Source organism: Pseudorasbora parva, chromosome 11 (assembly GCF_024679245.1).
Source record: "Pseudorasbora parva isolate DD20220531a chromosome 11, ASM2467924v1, whole genome shotgun sequence".
Lineage (NCBI taxonomy): Eukaryota > Metazoa > Chordata > Actinopteri > Cypriniformes > Gobionidae > Pseudorasbora > Pseudorasbora parva.
Genome location: NC_090182.1, coordinates 7,395,392 through 7,420,156, shown reverse-complemented (window position 1 = coordinate 7,420,156; position 24,765 = coordinate 7,395,392). Strand labels below are relative to the sequence as shown.

Here is a 24,765-nt window from a genome sequence, read left to right as displayed (position 1 = left end):
CTATTTGAGTTTGCCATTGCTTTAAAACTGGCTCATGTGAAACATTTTGTCACCCTTCTCAGTTTCATATGGAAGCTTGTTTCCACCACAAAATGTATTTATTTATTTTTTTTTAAAAGATAATTGCATATTTACTTTTTAGCATTTTTTCCCCCAGAATTGAGTAATATAAAATCAGAATTGTGAGATATAAACTGAAAAAATGAGTCTTTTTTTCTTCAGAATGGGACTTTATAACTCACAATTGTGAATTTATATCTTACAGGTCTTAGAAAAGAAGTCAGAACCCTGTGATATAAACTCACAATTGCGAGAGAAAAAAAGTCAGAATTATGAGGAAAGTCAGAATTGCAAGAGAAAAGTCAAAATTATGAGATGTAAACTGGCAACTGCGAGGCAAAAGTCAGAATTGCAAGAGAGAAAAGTTCAGAATTGCAAGAAAAAATAATTGCGTGATACAAATTCGCAATAGAGGGAAAATGTCAGCATTACAAGAAAAAAGGTCAGAACTGCGAGATATAAACTCACAATTGAAGAAAAAGTTAATTTTTTTAACATTATTTTTTCCATTTCAAATTTAACCGCAATTACCTTATTTATGTTTTATTCAGTGGCGAAAACAAACTTCCATAGTTTCATCCATTAAAAAACATATTTCTTCACTTTGCCCTGAAATTAAAAAGGCATCTCTCAGATTAATGTACTCATATATTTATTTATTTGTTTATTTATTGTGTTGGTCTGATAACAATTATTTTTTGCAAGGTATATTACAAATAATTGATATGCTAATTCAAACCCAAAAACCTGTGAATCAGACAAACTGCTGGGTTCGTGAATATTTGTTGAATAACAGCTCGGATATTTGTACTCTTCCACATATCACTGTATCTGAAGAGTAGAATGGCATACTAGTCGTGAGTATACAAAATCAAATCATTGATTTCAGTTATCTTCAATTTCTTTTAACTAGAGCAAGAGGGAAAAATTGCATACAAATTCAATTAAATGATAATGAACATCAATCCATGTCAATGATAAAAAAACTGTTAGATCATTAACAGCACTGAAATGCTTAATTTATAGTACCAGATACACCATATAAACAAGATGTATCAATCAATAATGTATGGAAAACAGAATTCTGATGGAGGAAAACCAAACGAGCAAGGAATAAGGCAAATGATGAGCTGTATCAAACATGTAAATACCTCCTCCTTACTAGCTACAAACAGAATTAATGTGCTTATTAGATTTAAATAGTATTTATTTGCATAAATAGAACTTATATTCTTTACAGCTCGGAGCTGATGTGTCTTTACATTATTGTGCTATAACAACCAAAGTCAAATAATAAAACCTTTCATTTTGGTTCACTTGAAGATGCAGATGCAGTGTTTCATGAGATAACTGTACATGGTATAATAACCTTTAAATTCAAGTAGGAAAACAATTTCAGTCGCTCTTCATTCCTCTGAAGAAAGTATGAAAACACTAAAGGTTGGAAGAAAGCGAGAGATTTTTTTTCTTTTTCTTTGATCTCTACTAGATAAAATCATGCAGATAAAAAGGAAGAAAAGATGATATAGACAAAGCTATGTTTCGATTGCTGCGAGGTGCTCTACCAGATGTCACTGGAAAGTTCTTGTCCAGAGAGCTGTACGAATGGGCCGTTCAAGTGAATATCTTTCTTGGCTTTCTCAATGTTATTTTGCGTCAGACGTCCGTTCAGCAGTGTCATGGGCAAACTGCAGTACATGTGACGGCCGCCGAGCGTCGCTATAGCAGTGGTGGGCAGCTCGTATTCATAGTTGCGGCAGAAATGGCGCATTTGCAGGTGGCTGGGCTCATTATAGTCTGGTATTTCAACATGAGCCGGAGCTAGTGACGCAGAGGTCGCAGTCATGGCAACCGTAGATACGGCCTGCAGGTCGCCAAAGAGCCCTTGCTCACCCGAGTCCATGACTTGGCGGCGGGACACAGTCTCTTTTTTCTTAGCTGGCATCTCGTACCGGACTTGCTTCCAGAACTTGGATTTCAGCTGGTTGCTTTTGGGACCGTGCCACTTAATGAGCGACAGCACTCGGATGGTGTGTTTGAGGTCTTCTACTTCCTGGTAGTTGATGACGCTGCGGAGGTCCGAGCATTCGATCATGATCACCTTGATTTCGCCCGTCACCAGCATGCTGTGCAGCCGTGGCTCGAACTGGAAGATGCTCCAACCTCGACGGGCCACAAACTCGGGGGTCAAAATGATAATAAGACGCCTGCTCTGCTCCACACTCCGGGCCAGATCCTCAATGTACGCTGGAGACACAGAGAAAGACAAATGATTATGGATGTCATACACCAACAAAAAGAGAATAAAAAAAATTGGTGATTCAGAAAAAGCAACAAGCATCATTTGCTTTTGGAGCAAGCGTATTTAGGCGTTTGTCCGATTACATTTGTGTCACGGATGTGTCGGACATGAGTGATGATACCTCAGATACCTCCAATTACCAAAACAAAATCTGAAATCAGATTTTGTAGAAAAGTTCTACAAGGACTGAATATCAATTTCTGTCTGGTAGGCAAAACAATATCATAGACACACCAAGATATCACCTCCAAGCTTTGTGTGGCCTTCAGATTACAGTGTGTGGAGAGCTTCATGAATGGGTTTCCATGGCCGAGCAGCTCATCCAAGCCTTACATTACCAAGTGCAATGCAAAGCGTCAGATGCAGTGGAGTAAAGTGTCCGCCACTGAGTGGAGACGTGTTCAATGGAGTGACGAATCACGCTTCTCTGTCTGGCAATCTAATGGACAAGTCAAGATTGGCGTTTAGACAGAACGGTACTTGTCTGATTGCATTGTGCCAAGTGTAAAGTTTGGTGGAGGGGGGTTATGGTGTGGGGTTGCTTTTTTGGGGGGGTTAGGCTTCGCCCCTTAGTCCCAGTGAAAGGAACTCTTAATGCTTCAGCATACCAAGACATTTTGGACAATTTCATGCTCCCAACTTTGTGGGAACATTTTGGGGATGCTCCTTCCTGTTCCAACATGACTGCGCTCCAGTGCACAAAGCAAGGATGATAAAGACATGGATGAGTGAGTTTGGTGTGGAGGAACTTGACTGGCCTGCACAGTCCTGAGCTCAACACGATAGATCACCTTTGGGATGAATTAGAGCGGAGACTGCAAGCTTGGCCTTCTTGTCCATTATCAGTGCCTGACCTCACAAATGCACTTCTAGAATGATCAATGGTCAAAAATTCCCATAAACACCCTCCTAAACCTTGTGGAAAGCCTTCCCAGAAGAGTTGAGCTAACTCCATATTAAACCCTACGGATTAAGAATGGGATGTCATTAAAGTTCCTAAAGACAAGCATCCCGCAACTTGCTTGACTACATTATTAAACAGCTAATAATGTGCTGCTATTGTTACACAAACTATATTGCTAAATTTACCCGATGTTTCATATCAACAGAAAAATATACCAGGATAGCCAGGCTTCTCTTGAGACTCCACTAGCAGTCATAGTTAATGATACACTAAAGCTCGCCCACACATTGATGTCATTGGTTACAAGTTAGTTTGTGACATGTTGGCCAAAATGAATTTCTGTGAATTGATACGATTTAAATTCAATTTGGCCAACTAAAAAATGTAGATGTTACCAGTCACTAGAAAATTTTAAATAAATAAAAAAATATAAATTGATTATTATTTTTTTTTTACAATGAAACTGTGAGGTTGGGTTCAATTAAATATTTTAAATTGTAGAAACAATTGTTTATTTCTCACTGAATTTTTCTCACAAATTTCTCACAAAAAAACACAAAAACAAAAAATGAACACAGACAACAGTGACATTTATTGTTTTGCATTAAAAAATGCAGTTCCCAAAAATATCACTGAGCTTGAATTGATATGCAGATAAAATTCCCTTTGCCACCATCTACTGGTACTATACTGAAAATGTCATGTCTTTTGTTCAAGCCCCCCTGTAGTCAATAACCTTAGGCAGCAGATATTTGCAACTAATAGCAACTAGATTCTATTTACACTGAAAATAACATATTTTCTTAGCAATAGATGATATTTACAAGTGCAAATAGCTGTAAATTTACTAAGTGAAAATAGTGATATATTCTATTTACACCATATAAAAGTAGTAGTTCTTTGCAATATGTGTAAATAGTAATTACATATAATTTATTTTGACAGATACATGCTATTTGCACCTCAGTATTGCTGTACATTAAAAGGATGCAATAATAACACACTCAAAAAAATGATTCAGGCCCTTCATAGATACGACACATTTAAATTGTGTTTACCTAATTAAATGAAGTTGTGTTGAAATGTGTTCAATCAACCTAATATATTTAAAATTGAAGTTTACTTAATTAATTTGTGTTAAAACTACATAAAATATTTGTGCTGCCATAACTAACTGGGCAGTGGATCTGTAGTTCCCAGCATGCTTTGCTAGGAGAGAAAATGTATTGAATAAATTGTTATTTATGTGTTTTTCAATAAAGTGAAAGATGTTATTAGTTTATGTTAGTGTTTAATGTTCAGTTATGTTGGACAGTTTCTGTAATTTTGTGGTTAGCAGTATGACAGAGGCTGTGGGCACTTATATACAAATTCATCGGAAGAAATTCCTGCTCTCAATTCAATATTTTTAGTTTGTCCAATGAGTTAATTTTGCATTTTATTTTTAAAAATATGCTTGTTGTTATTTTATTTTTTTAAAGGCAAATTAAATTGATAACAGTGTTCACCATACATAATAAACTTTTATAAATTTAACATAACATAATTATAAGTAAACGGCACATATAAATATTATGTAACAGTGACAAATTCAAATGGTTTGTATTTACTCAAAGAAATTGTGCCAGTTTACTTGAATTTTTTTTGTTCATATAACTAAATTGTTATTTGTATTGCTCAATATAGTTGTGTCGCCACTTACCACATATTTTTTAAGTAAATTCAACAAGTAATTTTTTTGAGGGCAGAGTGTAAATTATTACTTTTATTTAAATTATTAAATGGATGGCACCATAAAGGGACAATAAAAGCCCTCGCTACACCTACCCCTATAATGCTTTAATTATTATTAAACATTTTGTTAGGCACTTTATGTCTACATTTAGAACATTTTCTTAATTTTCATTGAAAATAAATGCATTTCCGATGTGATTTGTGATGAGAAAAGAGAGAAGAGCAAGCTCTGTAAAAGGCAGATTCAAATCTGTGTTGATCGTGTCAAAACAACAAACCATTAGCAATACGCTTTACTGATTGCACAAAAAAAATTAAAAAAATAAAATAAAAGCTTTACTGATTGCACCACTGAAGACGTTACATCACAAGCATTTTTTTTAATCTAAAATTTTAAATCTTGATTGACCCAACCAGGCACTGTTAGGCGGGGCTAGAGCTCATAGCACTTGCCAACAAGACACACTATTTGCACTTAGTGTGAATAGACACTCCGATAACCTTATCCCTTCAAACTCACCTTTGACTACCAAAATAACATATTTAAAAAAAATCCTGTGAAAAAAATTTCTTCATGTCTTAAAATACCTTGAAAGTAACTCTACACCCTTGCTTTATTTAGTATACTACGGAACCATGAATATGCAAATTAGCCCAGCATCCACTCACAGCTATTCTCACACCATAGCTAATCCACCGTCAACTTTACTGTAGTAAACGCTTTACAATGGTATCGCTCTTTACAATGTCAAACACATAACAGTAATTAATATGATTGACTATGTTATCAGACAGCTAATAATGTGTTGCTAATGTTACCATCTCAGTCTGCCTTCTAAAAATCAGTATTATTAGACACGCTTTAGAACAACTGAACAAGTGGTTTCCCCAAATTCAACTGAAAATGCAACTTTTAGCTAATTATTCAAATGAATGAATTTCGTGTTTTTCGAGCACCCAAGTCGCCTATATGGTTGCCACACTCCATGCAACGACCTATAGTAGCAATCATCCAGAACATCTTAGCAGCTGGGGAGCAATGTGCTAAAACACCTCACTGCATAGAAATGCCCCAGCAATCACCCAGAACACTCTGGCAACTGCATAGCAGAACACCATCAATCATAACACCTGAGAAATCACAGCAATGCCCTAGCAAGCAGTCAGAACACCTCAGCAACTCTCTCTCTCTCTCTCTCTCTCTCTCTCTCTCTCTCTCTCTCTCTCTCTCTCTCTCTCTCTCTCTCTCTCTCTCTCTCTCTCTCTCTCTCTCTCTCTCTCTCTCTCTCTCTCTCTCACACACACACACACACACACACACACACACACACACACACACACACACACACACACACACACAGAATGTGTGAATGAGCAGCTTAACAACCGTGCAACAACGCCAAGGCAAACACACACAACACTCAAAAAATCAAAAAAATCATGGAAATTCTTCCCAAAAATGGAAAATGATTTTCTTGTCCTATCTATTTTCTAATTAAAAACACCAATAATGCGATTCAAACTATGACTTTCATTGACCTCTTCTCTAATAAACATTTGGACTACTGTAAATCCTGACAGGAATTTGAATGGGAGACTTTGCAGAGCGACAGTAAATGTGGACACATTGGCCCTCATTTATCAAAAGTGTGTACACCAAATTTCCAGCGTACACCTTGCGTACACCCAAACCCACGGTGACTTTGAGATTTATCAATATGGACGTTGGCGTACGGCACGCTCAAATCCTACGCCAGCTCAGGAGGTGGTGTACGCACGTTTGAGTTAGTGCGAAAATGCGCAGAAAAACAATTCCTAACACCACAAAACGCACTGGCAAGATATGCTATATGACCCACTGTTAAAAACCACAACAACAACATTTAGTGTTTATTTTTGTGTAACATGAACGTCAATGTTTAATTTGTGTGACTTTACCAAAGCGTTTGATTTGTAGGCATATGTATTCCTCCAGTCGCGAGCCTGTGCGCTTTACCTGACGGTTCATGCCCGCCTGGCCCAGCAGCTGCGCACGGACTGGGACTAAAACAATTCAGACTGACAAAATAATAAAAATGGCCTTCTTCTTTTAAATAATAATAAAATCAATAAAAACGGCATTTTCTTCTAAATAACAAGCGTCATTAAGAATAATAATCATACTAATAAGAAGAAGAATCTTACAAATTGTTATGTAATTATTAATGTGAATGAATCTCTCCACATCACATCATCATCACTATTGTACACCCCAATACATGTGCCGTGATACGAAATTAAATGCTAATTGTTTCAAAACGTGCTGTAAAATAATGCATTGTGATGGTAATTTATCATCCAAACAGCTTTAAACTGCTGGAGTGCGCTTCTCAACCCCCACACTAACATTAGCTACTCGTAATTTGGGTCCATATTTTGTTTTTGTAGGTGCCTTTAATCCCACTCTTTAAACTCCCAAATAAAACAATTTCGGGTTTTTTTCCACTTCCCTGGTGATGGTCTCGATGGGCGTCTCAATCATCTCAATAGTTCAGTAGTCAGAGCACTGATCAGGGAGTCAGCCCATTGACTTATGTCCTAATCAGTGCCCTGACTAGTGGACTAGTGAGATGATTGAGCGCGCCCGATCTCCACGTCGGAGAAGTTTCGTTTCTTTGCCGTCTTCTGTTTGTCCATGGCGTAAAATGAGGGCGTGCGGGAGGCAGACACTTGAATATATAGGGGCGTGTTATTCTAATGACGATCGTTTTCAGCCGCGGGATTTATCAAGGGCAAGTATTGCGTACACCTGAATTGCAGAGGTGCGCACAGTTTCATAAATCAGGCGGTGAGAGGAGTGTAAGCATAATCTTACGCCAACATATACACCCGTTTCTACGCAAGATTGATAAATGAGGGCCCTCATTTATCAATCTTGCGTAGAAACAGGCGTATATGTTGGCGTAAGATTATGTTTACAAGCTGTGCGCACCTCTGCAATTCAGGTGTACGCAATACCTGCCCTTGATAAATGCCGCGACTGAAAACGATCGTCATTAGAATAACACGCCCCTATATATTCAAGTCTCCACCTCCCCCACGCCCTCATTTTACGCCATGGACACACGAAAGACGGCAAAGAAGCGAAACTTCTCCGACGTGGAGATCGGGCGTGCCTCAATCATCTTACTAGTCCACTAGTCAGAGCACTGATTAGGACATAAGTCAATGGGCTGACTCCCTGATCAGTGCCCTGACTACTGAACTAGTAAGATGATTGAGGCGCGCCCATCGAGACAATTACCAGGGAAGTGGAAAAAAGCGAAATTGTTTTATTTGGGAGTTTAAAGAGTGGGATTAAAGGCACCCAAAAAACAAACAAATATGGACCCAAATTACGAGTAGGCTACTGTTAATAGTGTGGAGGTTGAGAAGCGCATTCCAGCAGTTTAAAGCTGTTTGGATGAGAAATTAGGCCTACCTCACAGTGCATTATTAGCATTTAATTTCGTATCACGGCACATGTAGGCCTATTGGGGTGTATGATATGATGATGTGATGTGGAGTAGCCTCCATTCATTCACATTAATAATTGCATGACAATTTGTAAGATTCTTTTTATTATATTATTATGATTTTTATTATTAATGATGCTTATTGTTATTTAGAAGAAGAATGTCGTTATTATTTATTTTATTAATTTTTAAAAGAAGAAGAATGTAATTTTTATTATTTTGTCAGTCTGAATTATTCAGTCCCAGTCCGTGCGCAGCTGCCGCACAGGCTCGCAACTGGAGGAATACATGCCTCAAATGCTTTGGTAGCCTAATCACACAAATTAAACATTGAAGTCTACACTGCACAAAAATAAACACTGAGGTTTATAATTACAATGTTGTTGTTGTTTTTTACAGTGGGTCATATAGCATATCTTGTCAGTGCGTTTTGTGGTGTTAGGAATTGTTTTTCTGCACATTTTCGCACTAACTCAAACGTGCGTACACCACCTCCTGAGCTGGCGTAGGATTTGAGCGTGCCGTACGCCAACGCCCATATTGATAAATTTCAAAGTCACCGTGGGTTTGGGTGTACGCAAGGTGTACGCTGGAAATTTGGTGTACGCACTTTTGATAAATGAGGGCCATTGTAAGAATCTTATTTTAAACCAAATATGTTTTCTCTCTCACATCACGAAGGCTGTAGATGCTGAGCCAACAGAAGAGACACTGGAGTGAAGGCCGACGCTTCAGCAGTAGATGGCACATGAGCTCTGTGCGGTTTCTTTCCTCATCGGCCTGCCTCTCCCAGTGGAGGGAACATCTGTCACGCCTGCAGTGTCACAATCTGCCTGTTCTGCTCAGGACAGCTCAGCCATGAATGCAGAGACATTCAGATATTTCAGCTGGTTTTATCTGCCTGGGGTCACTGAGCAGTAAGAGCAGAAATACATATTTTACTGCCACTATGTCACATATGTCACATATATATAGTCTATGTGTGTAACCCCTCCTGTTCGAAACAACCGCTCCAAGCAGGGCTCAAACCCGGGTCCTCGAACAAAGAGACTAAAGGCTGCAACCTGTAGAGTCAGTCTAGAGTGTCTCTTGAGATCAGAGAAGAGAGGTTTACTCGCACAGCGACTGCCAGCTGGCCTCGGGTATATCAGTCAGTATTGTTGCATTCACATTTTTGCTTTTTATTTAAAGGGTTAAATGAACTGTTTTAGGGAGTAGAACTAAAACAGTTATATATTTACCTGTGTATTTATTAGGGCTGTCCCCAACTAAGGATTTACACATTCAAATCAGAATTGTCGAATCTCTCTATGGTCGACCGATAGTCGAATCATCTCTGTGTGTATGAATGGGTTGGGAGGGGCACGACACTGTCAGCTGGAGGGTAAAACTATTTTTATTTTCCTTTACACACTGCACACAGCAACAACTTTTAATAAAGCGACCAAAACTGCCTGCCAACTGCCAGATGAACTGACAACGGCTTTTCTCATAACATTTTAAAGCCCCGATCGAAATACATAACATTACACAAACATTTTGATAAATAAACCTAAAAAATACCTGCCTAGAGAGGAAAAGAACACTGAGTGCGTTTATATGCATGTTCTTAAGCCGATTGTGCCTAAAGGGGGTCGCACACCGGACTAAAGCGCAGAGCCTCGTTTTAGGATCTCACACCGGACCGAAGCTCAACGCCTCGTCTCAGGATCTCACACCGGACTGAAGCTCAGCGCCTCGTCTCAGGATCTCACACCGGACCGAAGCTCAACGCCTCGTCTCAGGATCTCACACCGGACTGAAGCTCAACGCCTCGTCTCAGGATCTCACACCGGACTGAAGCTCAGTGCCTCGTCTCAGGATCTCACACCGGACTGAAGCTTAACGCCTCGTCTCAGGAACTCACACCGGACTGAAGCTCAGTGCCTCGTCTCAGGATCTCACACCGGACTGAAGCTCAGCGCCTCGTTTTAGGATCTCACACCGGACTGAAGCTCAGCGCCTCGTCTCAGGATCTCACACCGGACTGAAGCTCAGCGCCTCGTCTCAGGATCTCACACCGGACTGAAGCTCAGCGCCTCGTCTCAGGATCTCACACCGGACTGAAGCTCAACGCCTCGTCTCAGGATCTCACACCGGACTGAAGCTCAGCGCCTCGTCTCAGGATCTCACACCGGACTGAAGCTCAGTGCCTCGTCTCAGGATCTCACACCAGACTGAAGCTCAGTGCCTCGTCTCAGGATCTCACACCGGACTGAAGCTCAGCGCCTCGTCTCAGGATCTCACACCGGACTGAAGCTCAGTGCCTCGTCTCAGGATCTCACACCGGACTGAAGCTCAGCGCCTCGTCTCAGGATCTCACACCGGACTAAAGCTCAACGCCTCGTCTCAGGATCTCACACCGGACTGAAGCTCAGCGCCTCGTCTCAGGATCTCACACCGGACCGAAGCTCAACGCCTCCTCTCAGGATCTCACACCGGACTGAAGTTCAGAGCCTCGTCTCAGGATCTCACACCGGACTGAAGCTCAACGCCTCGTCTCAGGATCTCACACCGGACTGAAGCTCAGCGCCTTGTCTCAGGATCTCACACCGGATGCGCACATTATACACACTCGACAGTGTTGGGCAGTAGCGTCGCTCGCTACAAGTAGTGAAGCTACTAGCTTAACTACATTTTTCAGTAGCATGGTGGTAGCGTCACTTTTTTTTAATGAAATAGCTTTTCAGTAGCAAAGCTCCTCTGTTGATCAAGTAGTACGGTAGCATCCACACAAGCTAACGTTACATTTTCCCAAGCATTTCTGAGGATCAAGCACAAATTGGAAACACAACTGATAAGAATGCAGATATACTTCACTTTCTACGTTCCTTTCTGCCGCGCGCAGACACGCACAGATGCGCGTGCGAGCCTTTCAAAGTACTCATTTGGCAGTGAGCACCTAAGGAGGGGATAGGGATCTGGTCATGGGCGTCGGAAGCAAATAAAAAATGGGTGGGTCAGTAGTAGCTTTGGCAAAATATGATAGGTGGGGAAATTGTTTTGCGGGGGGTCTGGGGGTTCTGATTTGATTTTGATTTAATGGTTTATTTAAAAGGGGACAGTGCAATTACATAAAACACATGAACAAAGATGGTTAAAAAAGCCAGAATTAGCCAAAAGGCTATTTTTCATCTGTAGTCCCCTGGCCAAGATGTAAAAAAAGCAATTAAATACAAACAAAAATATACATTTACAAGTCTACGGCAAATTGACTACCATATAAATGACACTGTAAAATAACTTAAGGTACATTGTACCTGTTACAATAATCAGACACACAAAAAACACATTTTCAAAAATGGCTATAGTGTATATAATATATAGTGCAGCTCAATAGACTCGACTTTTAATGATGGCAGACATAAGTGTTAATGAACCAAATTTTCTATTTTTTTTGTAAAGGCCTTGCAAATCAGTAGCAAATAAGTATTGAGCTATCTAACCTCCTCAGGTATAGAATTCCATTCTGTAGCGCCCCTCACTGACCAGGCCGTGCGACTGAAAACACTCCTGCGCAGAGGGATGACACAGTCTCCTCTGGCAGAGCCTCGAGTAACGCGCTCAGAACTGTTTCTTTAGCTGATGAACTCAGCCAGAGGAGCTGGTGCCAAATCATGTGTCACTTTGTAAATGAGATTCAAATTTAAAAACTTATGAATACTGTTCCAGTCTAAAAGGCTGTGTTTTTTTTTAAAAATTGCACAGTGATGATAGTGCCTTGGTTTTTTGTCCATGATTTTAAAGGGGGGGTGAAACACTCAGTTTCAGTCAGTGTCATGTCAATCTTGAGTACCTATAGAGTAGCATTGCATCCTGCATATCTCCGAAAAGTCTTTATTTTTTTTATAATTATATAAGAAAGATGCGCTGTTCCGAGTCTTTCCGAAAAAAGCCGAGCGGGTGGGGGCGTGTCGTGTGAGCGGAGCTAAATAATGACGTGTGCAGCAGCGCGCTGTGTGTTGAGTCGAGCGTCATCCCTAACAGCGGGAAAAAAACTTTATTCAAAATAAAAATATGGCTTTTAATCAGATACAGCCATACATCTATGATCCGGAATCAGACCCAGAGGCTGCAGTTGAACAGGAGCAGCAGCAAAAACGACTAGAGCAGGACGTCTCTATGTGGTACAAGTTATACACTAACTATATAATATGCTTAGCGGCTTGTGTTATTTACATATTTATACTTGAATTATATCGTCGTATTTTTGTCTTTGAATGTGTACATGTGGGAAGTGCAGTTGTGCACGTGTGTGTGTGTGTTTACGCGTGGTTTGTGTAGACAGGTTAAGTTAGTGTTTACATAGAAAGACACGGAATAGTAGCGCATTTGAATGAAGAAGCGTGCTTATTTAGTTTAACATATTTCCCCCCTCTTTGTGTATTGTTGTTTGGAGTGCTTTTACAATACACAAACATAAAGTTACACATATAGTGGCCAGCTAAACAAATGTACACGCACTACACATCGCATGCTCCATTGATCAATTTCTATATATAGTAATATATATAGTAACTATACGTGATCATGTTTGGGCTACTTGATGAGCATAGACACAGACATTTGAAGCAGTCTCACTCACCGCCCGCGGTTCTAACGTTGGGACTGCTCCATCCTTCAGCATTAGGCGATTGGAAAATCCGGCGTCAAGCTGGGCCTTGTTTATGAAACAGTCGGCACCGAAATGCAGCGAACAGATATAAACATTCGCGCAACTCGGTTGCTGATCCGGAAAAGCAAATTACATCCACTGTTGCCTTACCGCGGGGTTTTGGGGGAATCTGTGCAGGACTGTCTTGGTCTGGCAACCAAAATCGCACTTTTTGATGTCATTGTTAATTGTGCACATTACCTGTGCAGCGCAGCCTACGAGCGCTTTGATGGGCGTAGCCTGTTGCTTTCGCTCTCTCCCTCTCTCTCTCTCCCTCTCTCTCTCTCACACGCTTCCGGTAGAATTGTCCGTAAGGCCCATACAAGGAAATTCCGCCCCCATTAACGTCAAAGGGGACGCATGATCGCAAAAAACTTGCCGAAACTTATGACTAACCGGAAGTAGTATTTTTGACAAAGAAATACTACCATCAAACGTCCACCTTAACTTTTGAAACTTTGTCCATGTTTAGTATGGGATTCCATGTCTTTAACAGTGTAAAAAGATCAGTATGCATGAAACAGCATTTCACCCCCCCTTTAATGGCTTGTTTGTACAATGTTTCCAAAGGTCTTTTTGCGCTCTGACTTGCTTGAGACCAACTTGTAAAGCAGTAGTTGAGGTGACTGAAAATCATGGAATGCAAAAAAATGTGTGCAGCTTCGGTTGACATGCCATTACGAATTGAGCGGAAATTTGCAAGATTAAACTTGATTATTTTACATAATTTTTCAATATGGGCTTTTAAGGAGAGATGTGAATCTATTACTAAGCCAAGATATTTATATTGATTTACTATTCGTAATTTTTCTCCAGCAACTATTATGTCAGGATTAAATGAAGCTCTATTGGTTTTACAGAGAAACATACCTACAGTTTTGTGTTAACTGTGTTACGGACCGTGAGCTTATGTCACCTGTCAAGTACGTCATATCCGTGCTAACCTTGATTTCCGTAGAAACCATGGAAACTACCAAAGTTGCTTTAGTGTTTTATGAGACAGGTGAGCAACTGTTAAATCACCCATGACATTTTTTTCTGCCCGAGTCTGTCGGCTTCTTTTCCATCGGCTGTGGAGGTGAAGAGCCAAGACTACAACTCCCATGACTCCACACTCATTCACAGCGCCATCGAAACTACGCCTTTGTTTTGAATAAGCTCCCTCTAGTGTCAAAAATTACATACTGTGCCTTTAATAGTTTGAGGCCATTGACTTGGCAATACAGGTTGAAATGACTCACAGACTTACTGTGTAAAATATGATATTGAAGCTTTAAAAGTGTTTCAAGGCACTAAATATCAGTGTCCCCCCTGGTTTGTGTCCTTTCTATGTTCTCTTGGAGTTGGCGTGGGTTTCCTCCTGGTCAACAAAATTACACCTTTATCAGACTGTGCTGTGATGTTCATTTATTGCAAAGCTCTCTGGAAAATTCAGTTATCTCACTTTATCCTGCGGTCAAATATTTCTGAACAAGTGTCGTCCAGGTCAACAGTGTATAACTGAGCGCTCATCCAGGAATCCAGGTTTCCTGTAGCTGTGCTCAGTCCCTACAAGTGAGCTAATCAAATAATTTCCTTATCACAAAGTAAACCACGTTAGGGTGAAGCAACACTCCTCCACTTTGCATTTATTTCGAGATAATGACTGCACATTATTCTGCTTAGTAGTAATAAACTGCAGTGTGCATTAAACCTTGGCTCCGTGTGGGAGTCCTGAGGCCTGTAGGAAGCCGGATTTAGTGGCTATAGCCAGGCTGTGACCATGAACAGGTGTATTTGCTTCAGAATGAAGGTAAAAACCTAAAAATAAAATTTTCAATGCCGGTTTTTAAGATGTGTACACATTTATAGGTTTAACATCATCATGAAATATTGCAGTTGTATTTATTATAAATTATTTATCTTATTTGACCTGTTCACTGGTGCGAGGGCGGGACAACCTGTCACTCACATGAGATCGACCAATAGCAAACCACAACCATCCAATCAGTGCCCTATGATCAAAATGGAGACGGATCTCACGAAAATGCGTATCAATAGTACGAGTTTGCAATCTCGTGGAATGTATACGCCAAAATGAGTTTTGGCGTGCTTATGGTACGTGTTTTTTCGCGTGCATATGATACGCACTTTATGGCAAATTATACATACGAACCCCCCCCCCCCACCACCACCACCACCCTAAACCTACCCAAGAGCGTGTCATATGCACGCCATAAAGTGCGTATCATATGCACGCAAAAAACCGCGTACAATACGCACGCCAAAACTCATTTTGGCGTATACATTCCACGAGATTGCAAACTCGTACTATTTATACGCATGACCATGAGATCGTGTTGTCATAATCAAGCCCCTGCATTCTTGTTCTAGAAACCATTTTACTCGGATATACGACACAACAGGGAAGAAAAGAATATCGCAACTTCCGTTTCATGCAGACTTTAAAGAATGTTATGTATAAAATATCTACAGTCTAAAAATATGGTGCTATATAACACTTGTGTTATTGGCTCGCAATCATAGGGGAACCACTTTTGGTGCTATATAACACTTCTTGCGTTCTTGGCAACTATGCTCGAACCAGAGCTGTTCGGACCAATACATTTGTCAAGGCGGACTTTACACGATGACGGAGAGATGATCAACAGTAACATCACCACAGCGCAAAGTTGGGTTTAATTTGTTTACTAATCGGAGAACTTGTTTTTTATATGCGTTCACCTTTACTATTTCTCTCAGAAATGATTATTATGTTGGTAAGTAGTCCCTGTATCCTGAAATTATTTAAACAACACCAGCAAAGATCGTTTATACTCATCTTGTTCTTCTATTTCTTCCAGTGTGCGAGCAGTTGAGTTCTGTCTATGCGTCGCTCAACATGCGTCACTCACTCCACTGCTCTGATTGGTTGTAGGTCTATCCAATTGAGTGCAGAGGTGTTTTCTTTCCTCGTTCGGTTGAAACGCCCCATAATCACAGCCCAATGGAGCAGTATCAGACTCATAATCTGACTAGAATCTGAGTATGACGACATCAGGCTATTGAATATAATGTATAATGATGCAATGGGGACATATTTGTGGGTCCTGATAATGCCAAATATCTTATGTTACCAGTAAATATATCTAGTCAGTGACAGAGTGCCAAGCATATTCGTCTAAAGTAATTCTGTATTTTCATCTTCAGAATCATGAATATTTTTAATCTTGTGACACCATTGTCCTGTGCATTGGATTACCAGCACCAGGTCAAAGCCCAGCTCAAGTCAAAGCCCAGCTCAGAAGTAAATCACTCATGATTCACAAATGTCATACTTCTCTGAGCAAGTGAACTAATCACAAACTCAGGTTTACAATGAGGGGTTGGATTTTGTTCAACTCACTTTGTGGTACAGGACACCTATCAGTGTTTATTTCGTGACATTATCCCTTACACATCTCTCGAGTAACCCAGAATTGATTAGATAACGAATGTACAGCTGCAGTTACAAGGTAGATATTTTTCCATAATACGGTGTGTATGCTTCCAGCAGGCTTGTGCGCAAGGCCGTGTCAGTCATCTGTCCAATTAAATTCTAATTTGCACTCATGAATTGAAAGGGAAAGGATGAAAGGATGTGAAATGGCAGGGTGTTGTTCTTACTGCTGCTGGGAATGAGGTCCCGGTGAGGAATGAAGAGTTTATATCCGTAATGTTTCTCCAGAACGTCGGGTAAGATCTCCAGAGCAAACAGCTCCTCCTCACTCATCTCAGACTCCACTGACTCCAAGTCCACTTTGGTGTAAGACAGGTAGGCGTCATATTCTTTGTTGTCTGAAAAGAACAGATAAGTTAAACACTGAAAAAAAATTATAAATTAAGTATTAAATTTTTTTTATTCAAATTTGCTATAGCCAAATTAATACATTTTTATAAAATGTACTTTGAAAATGTACTTTGAAAATGTACTTTGTACTTTGTACTGAAAAGTACAAAAAGAACTCGTACTTTTCAGGCATAAAATGCAGTTCAAAGTGCTTTACATAAAAATCATGTTCAATAAAAACATGTACATCCTCCATAAGAGATTAAAAAAGGTCAAATGCAATATACAGGATAAAATACAAAATATATGATGAACCAAAAAAAAAAAAAAAAAATTATATTATATATATATATATATATATATATATATATATATATATATATATATATATATATATATATATATATATATATATATATATATATATATATATATATATATATATATATATAACATCCATATCTGACAGGGAATGCTAAGCACATATGACATAATTTATTATAAACACAGTTTAGACCTAATTAAATGCCAGGGTAAAAACATACATTTTAGCTTTCTTTTAAAAATATGATGGTAGCGTGTTCGATAGTTTTGGCGCATCATTTGCAAAGACCACTTTTGATGACAGGGAACCTCTAATAAACTTGCACTAGATGAAAAAAAAAAAATTTGATTTAAAAAAAAAAGCTTCAAAAAAATGATCCTTGTCGCAAAAAGTTATAAAAAGTCGCAGCAACAATGAGAAAGTAGCTAAATTTGGTGACAAAATCCCGAAATTGGCAACATTGGCTGAAAGGTTTGAGCTGCGCCATCTTTCCTTCAGCATGAGATGAGGCTTATTCATTGGACTTTCGAGGCCCTATTTTAATGATCTTAGAGCATGGTCTGAAGCGCATGATGCAGGTGTACTGAGGGTTAGTCTGAATCAACTTTTGCTAGTTTTATGATGAAAAAAAAAAAAGGTCAAAAAAATGGTCCAAAAGGGTTGTACGTTGCCTCTTAATTAGTCATGGGTGCATATTATTACTAACGTGGACCTTTAAATAACACCAAAAACACTGACATTAGAGCAGGTTTTGATGGTCAAAGGCACAGCCATGTTCAGTTCCTCAATACTAATATTAATGCCCCAATAATGCACCTGAACACACCTGGTTTTCAGACCAGCCGTCCATGGGTGCACATATGCGTGCGCAAGTGCATTAGCTATTTAAACATTGTTGGTCCTGGACATAAAAATGATAACTCTGCAAAGTCACATTGTTCCGGATGTTTGAAAGGGCCCTATGTGTGAAAGAGGCTTTAGTGTTGGCAAAAATAGATTAAAAAAACAAACAAGCAAGCCCAGCCCAGATGAGAAAAAGTAACGCAAAAGTACTGTAATTAGATACTTTTTAGGGAGTAACACAATATTACAACACATTACATCACAACAGCACATTAAAAAGGTAACTATTAGCAACACTGGAAAAAATAGAGGGCATTACTTGATTCCTAAAAAACTGTTTGTTACATGTATTTCAGGCATGTTTGTAGGGAGAAAGAGCGATTATTTACAGCTGAGTGTTCAGGACAATCAATCAATGCAGAGGGAACAAATATTATTATCATTAGGCTGGTAGTAGTTATTATTTCTATAATTACGTACCATCATCTGCCTCATCGCTACCGAAGTGTCGCCGATAGCACAGCATGATCTCCACATTATAGCACTTATAGATGGCTGTGAAGATCCCCAATAACAGCATGATGGCACCCAGACCCCCGACCAACTCCAACCTGTACATGTCTACATGAGAACACAAACACACACTCAACACGTCTTCACAGTCCAAAGCAAAGTACAGCAAGAGGATGGGAAAAATAAATCAAATCTATCTTCTAAATCCTCTAAACTAAATTTTCACTACTGATCATTGGTCATTTTATGCAAACAAAATGTCATTTCCACCACATTTCACCAACAAATCACCAGACATTTTCAGCCAAGCTCATATCAGCTGCTCTTAGAGGGGAACATTATTCTCCACCTCCACAGTTCAATCCAAATCCATAGATTCCTAAAGGATGGATTTGATAAATGTAACTGGGATTTATTACTTTAGGCTGACTGAGTGACTTTAAATCACAGGTGAGTTTCATTAGGCAAAACTGCAGGAAAAAGAAATGGTAATAATAATAATAATAATAATAAAAAGGATGAGAAGACCTTTCCTTCAAGCCCACAGCACAAGTGTGAGTTAATGTCAGTGTCAAAAAACTGAACTTGTTCATTTATGCTTATTATTAGGTTATGTGCCATCGCCCATTTAAAGCCCCACTTGGCTACTTTTGCTCTCGGGGTCCCCCTACATTTTGGAAAAAAATAATGTCCTCAACTACTGTCGTAAGCTCTGTAATCCTACAACAGGGGATGCCATCGCGCGTGCATTTGTTGACATGACAACCCTGATAGCCCTGAACTAGTGATGCGCGGGTCGTCTCATAACCCGCGGACCCCGTATGTCTATTTAATGGTCGCGGGTGCGCGGCGGGTTGTAAAAATATATACAGTGGTGCGGTGAGGGCCAAATAACTTCATAAAAGCGTCCCGCGGGTTGGTGCAGCACTAACAGTTCCCCTGAACACTGCAAGAGGATTTCGAGTTCTTCTGGCGTCGCGTGTGAAATGTCTTCATCCCAGGTAACGTTACAGTCAGTGGCACATGCTTCAGCATGTCATATGAATATAATTTCATGGGTTTTATTTTTTTCAATCGGCAAATAATCACGATGCTCACGTTTACAAGCCAGCGTCATTATAGTAGTCTATTGGTTACCGTTTTACAGAATCTATATGATACTTCAGTTCAATGTTTGAGTGGTAGCTCACCGTAACAAGCAGGACAGCATCGGTCGGGCACGCCTCCTTCAGCTCACGCCGACGAGCAAACGCTGGTCACATGTTGATCCTCGTCCTGCCTTTAATCCCATCACTTTTTCGTTTCCTCTTATTGCTTTCCTCCAACAAAACCTTTTATTTCTTATTTGTCTGTGCTGCTTCGGACATGACTATATTATCCGACGAACAAAGTTGGGCTCGCACGTCTGAATGTAAGGAAGTGTGGGTGTTGGTGGAAGTGACTTATATGCCGTAAAGCAGTCGAATTTTGTAGTTCTTTTTGTTCTCGGGTTACTACCCGAAACCCGAAGTTTAAAAGTACGATTAAAAACGATACAGACCCCATCAGGCTATGGCAGACGTGTCATTCAACCTATTGTAAGTTGATTTATCATCACAAGAGTCTTAAAAAATATATTATGAAGGTTGAAAAGTTACCTAGTGCTGCTTTAAGTAGGGTTCTTGATATGCTCAAACTGTTTTTAAAGGGATAGTTCAATGATTTACTCATCCTCAAGCCATCTTATGTGCTTGTGACTTTCTTCTTTTATATTAAAAAGTTATATTAAAAATGTCCTGCCTCTTCCAAACTTTATAATAATGGGGGGGGGGGGGGGGGGGGGCTATTTAAGGGCTATTTTTAGCCCAAAAAAGTGCATCCATCCATCATAAAAGTAAAAAGTGAAGAGATGCGTTTTTGTAAGAAAAATATCCATATTTAAAACTTTATAAACTAAAATAACTAGCTTCCGACTGATGGTCGTACGCATCGGTTTACAGCGAAAGAGTGACCCTTGATCCGACACATTACATATTGACGAATGTGGAAGCGCAGAGGATACACTCTAAATGCTGGGTTAAAAACAACCCAAGTTGGGTTGGAAATGGACAAACCCAGAAATTGGGTTGTTTGAACCAAGTGAATGGAACCATTCAAACAACCAAACAACTTGGGTTGTTTTTAACCCAGCATTTTTTAGAGTGTAGAGCAAAACAAAACACTGGTCACAAATTAGCGTCTAAAACTAGATTTTTTAAAGAGAAATGCTGAAGGATTTGGATATAAGAGAAGAGGGGCTTGAGGCTTGAGTTTGTTGCCCAGCCCCATTAGTTTGAACCGCGAGAGGCGGCAGAGCTTACGCTACTCTTCCATCCGGTCAGGGGTTTCTCTTTTGGCATCTACTGGCCAGAAGATAGTTTGAAGTTTTAAATATAGATATTTTTTTCTTACAAAAACCCATCGCTTCGCATCAGAAGGCCTTTATTAACCCCCTGGAGTCGTATGGATTACTTTTATGATGAATGGATTCATTTTTGGGGATTTCAAAAAAACAGGACCGCCATTGACTATCATTATAAAGCTTGGGAGGGCAATGATATTTTTTAATATATCTCCGATTGGGTTTGGCTGAAAGAAGAAAGTCACATTCACCTAGAATGGCTTGAGGGTGAGTCATTTTTTGGGGGCGAACTAACCCTTTAAAACCAGCTCCTGGTTCCTGCTATTGGTGTGGAAAGCCAAGCAGTCAAACAGCAATGTCTATGTCTATTCTCATAAACAGAGAACACGTCCAATTAAAGGTACAGCTGATATTTCTCCAGCTGATCTGAAAATAGACGAAACATCTATGGGCCGTATGGAATCGTTCTCAGTGATTTACCTTTCTTCTGCAGGATAGCACTTCCACTGCCACGGCCAATGTGGTTCTCCACGTTACAGGTGTAGTTGCCCATGTCCATCTCATCCACAGCATCAAAGATCAGAGACAGCTCCACCTCCTTCTCCCCCAGAAACTCTCGCACCACCCTGCACAAACACATCAGCATACCTTCATATTTACACCATTTCTACATATATGCAAATTAATGTTCATTGAATATGTGTAAACACAATCTGGATTAATATCGTGGCTTTATGCAGTACTGAGCAAACATGACACAAAACTTCATACTTGTTTCACATTTCACTCTGAATATGTTCAGACTTTCATTCCTTGACACATCGCCTCACAATAAGGTTCTCTAGGATGAATTACTTTCTTTAGATCTTGCTCTCACATTTGGATTCTCTCTCATCTGAACATGCATGGTAGTCAAACTTTGACAAAACAGTATTGGCACAGCAGTGACTTTTCCAAATTAGGTTCTTTTCTGTTCCAGGAAACAAAGAAATGCATATTTTGGAACAGATTTGCAGTAAACTATTGCTTCCAAATGAATAGAATTAAAAAGAAATAAAAAGAGGAAAACATTCATATCACAAATGTTGCAGAAGGATTAATGTTGCAACAAATGAGAGATGTCAAGCAAACCAAAAGAACAGAAGTAAATGTTTTGGTATAATATATACTGACATTTTATAATCATTTATATATTGATATTGTGTACTCAAGTATATCAATTCCATCCTTTAAAATGCCATCATTTCAAAACATAGGCCTACTAAAGATAAAATAAATTCAAGGAACTAATAAACTTCTTCAAAGTTTCTTTGTCAGTTGTGACATTATGCAGCCTCGGGTCCTGGCGGTTTTCCTGATGAGAATTCGTTATTCTTCGCATGTGAAACACGAAGCTCCACTATAAATAAGGATCAAGCATCTCTGTCTGTAATTGACAAGCATTAGTCACCTGAAATGAGAGAGTACTTCATAAAGATTGAACACACATCAAAGGGAGATCAATATACAGTAGATAACAGCTGATAATGGCCCAGACAGATGAAAGGCCTTTGATGAAGCCCTCAAGGGATTATGCAGATCACTGAAACAAGGCTGCATATTATATCAGATATTCTTCCTTGTTTCCTGGTTTTGAATGATCATTATGTAATGGACACATTGGGATTGCTTCAACTGTCCCTTTTAATCTGTGCCAACGTTAGCAAACATTTTACACAATGGATATACTATCCTTTTGCAGACATTTGGTCCCCTTAATGTGAGAGACACACAATAACTGATTATTTAATAATAATAATAATAAAAATAATTTGTTCGATTTATAAAATAATAATAATAATCAATCATTTGTTCGATTTGTATAGCACTTATCAAGGCACTCAATGCGCTTTACATTGAAGGGGGAAACTCCTCAACCGCCACCAGTGTGCAGCATCACCTGGATGATGCGACGGCAGCCATATTGCGCCAGAACGCTCACCACACACCAGCTGATTGGTGGAGAGGAGACAGAGTGATGAAGCCAATCAGGAGAGGGAGATTATTAGGAGGCCATGATGGACAGAGGCCAATGGGCAAATTTGGCCAGGATGCCGGGGTTACACCCCTACTCTTTATCGAAGGACATCCTGGGATTTGTAATGACCACGGAGAGTCAGGACCTCAGTTCAAGGCCCTCAAAGCGCTTTACATTGAGGGGGTGGGGTGGGGGGGTAGGGGGTGTCTCCTCAAACCACACAAATTATTTGTATATTTCATATACAAATAATTGTAAATACATCCTAAACATAAAAAAAAAATCATAAAAAAAGTATCTTCTGCTCGCCAAGGCTGCATTTACTTGATTAAAAATACAGTAAACGATATAATGTTGTGAAATATTGTAACAAATAAAAAACTTTCTATTTGAATGTTTTTTTTTTATGTAATTCATTCCTGTGATGGTAAAGCAGAATTTTCAGCAGCCATTGACTGTGAAAAAAAAATCCAAATTCAATTTCCGGTAAAAAAGAAAAAGAAAAAGGAAGCTGTGGTTGCCAGAACTTTACCGTGAAAATTACGGTAGCGACATTTTAGGTTTTACAGATTTAAGTGAAATTTACAGTAAATAACTATATTTAATTAACAGAAATAATGTTAGATGACCAACCTATTAAAATACTAGTATCTGTTATGCATTTTTAATATATACTGACAACCACCAATCACAGTGGAGATGAGAGTCACATGATTAATCAATGCTCATCACAGGCAGCTTTTAGGAGGACAATACTAATATATAGAAGGTGCAGAGTCACACAAACACTTAACAGCATCATGTAAACAAACACACAAATGTATTATTGCAATAAACATTACTACACAATAAATGTAACAAATGTAATTGTGAATTTTGATTGTGTTTTTTTTAGCTGGATGTGTTCTGTATGTTATTATGTTATTGTAGCTGCCTTCTTGGCCAGGCCACTCTTGTAAAAGAGATGGCAAAAAAAGTAGAGAATGAATGAATGAATAAAACCCTAATGTACAAAACTGATCAGAAAAAACTAAGAAGAAACTTAGGAGGTAGCTATTGATGCTGCCTTCACATGCTTTCAAAATTATCATAAATACGAGTTTCCTAGGTAAAAATTGCACATGAACGCCCTCCCATTTCAACATTTGAATGCGATGAGCTCGTAATCACGACTTCAGAAGTGGGAATTATCAAATTTCCGATAGCACGTGAATGGGCCATGACTCTGTGCGCAACTTGCACCTCAGCATGTGCTGACCCCGCTCTGTGATTTTACATGGCCTACCACTTCGTGGCTGGGTTGCTGTTGCTCCCAATTGCTTTTACTTTGTTATAATACCACTAACAGTTGAGCGTGAAATATTTAGTTGTGAGGACATTTCACGAATGGACTTGAAATGATCACAATACCACGCTTGAGTTCACTGAGCTTCTGAGAGTGACCCATTCGTTCACAAAAGTTTGTAGAAGCGTCTGCATTCCTAGGTGCTTAATTTTATACACCTGTGGCCATGAAGTGATTGGGACACCTGAATTCAGTGATTTGGAGGGGTGTCCTAATACTTTTGGCAACATAGTGTATCTATTGGTTCAATATGTATAATTTGACTAAACATGCTAGCCTGACAAGCCAGACCCACATCAAGATGTTTGTTCTGGAAACTCACCATTGACAGCTCAATCCGAGGGGCG

The 24,765-nt window shown here is 39.4% G+C and overlaps 1 protein-coding gene across 2 annotated transcripts in view; it reads right to left on the bottom strand.

Annotated features, from left to right (window-relative positions):
- Window positions 1–727: 727 nt before the first annotated feature.
- Window positions 728–24,765, bottom strand: part of il1rapl2 (interleukin 1 receptor accessory protein-like 2) — a 382,065-nt gene continuing 358,027 nt past the window's right edge. For both annotated transcript variants that reach the window (XM_067456899.1, XM_067456900.1), the window contains 4 exons: window positions 21,537–21,682; window positions 18,644–18,784; window positions 16,833–17,003; window positions 728–2,307 (listed from right to left, as the gene is read on the bottom strand). In XM_067456899.1, the coding sequence (XP_067313000.1) occupies window positions 1,622–2,307; window positions 16,833–17,003; window positions 18,644–18,784; window positions 21,537–21,682 (1,144 nt within the window). In that variant the 3' untranslated portion in view covers window positions 728–1,621. The remainder of the gene's footprint in view (window positions 2,308–16,832; window positions 17,004–18,643; window positions 18,785–21,536; window positions 21,683–24,765) is intronic.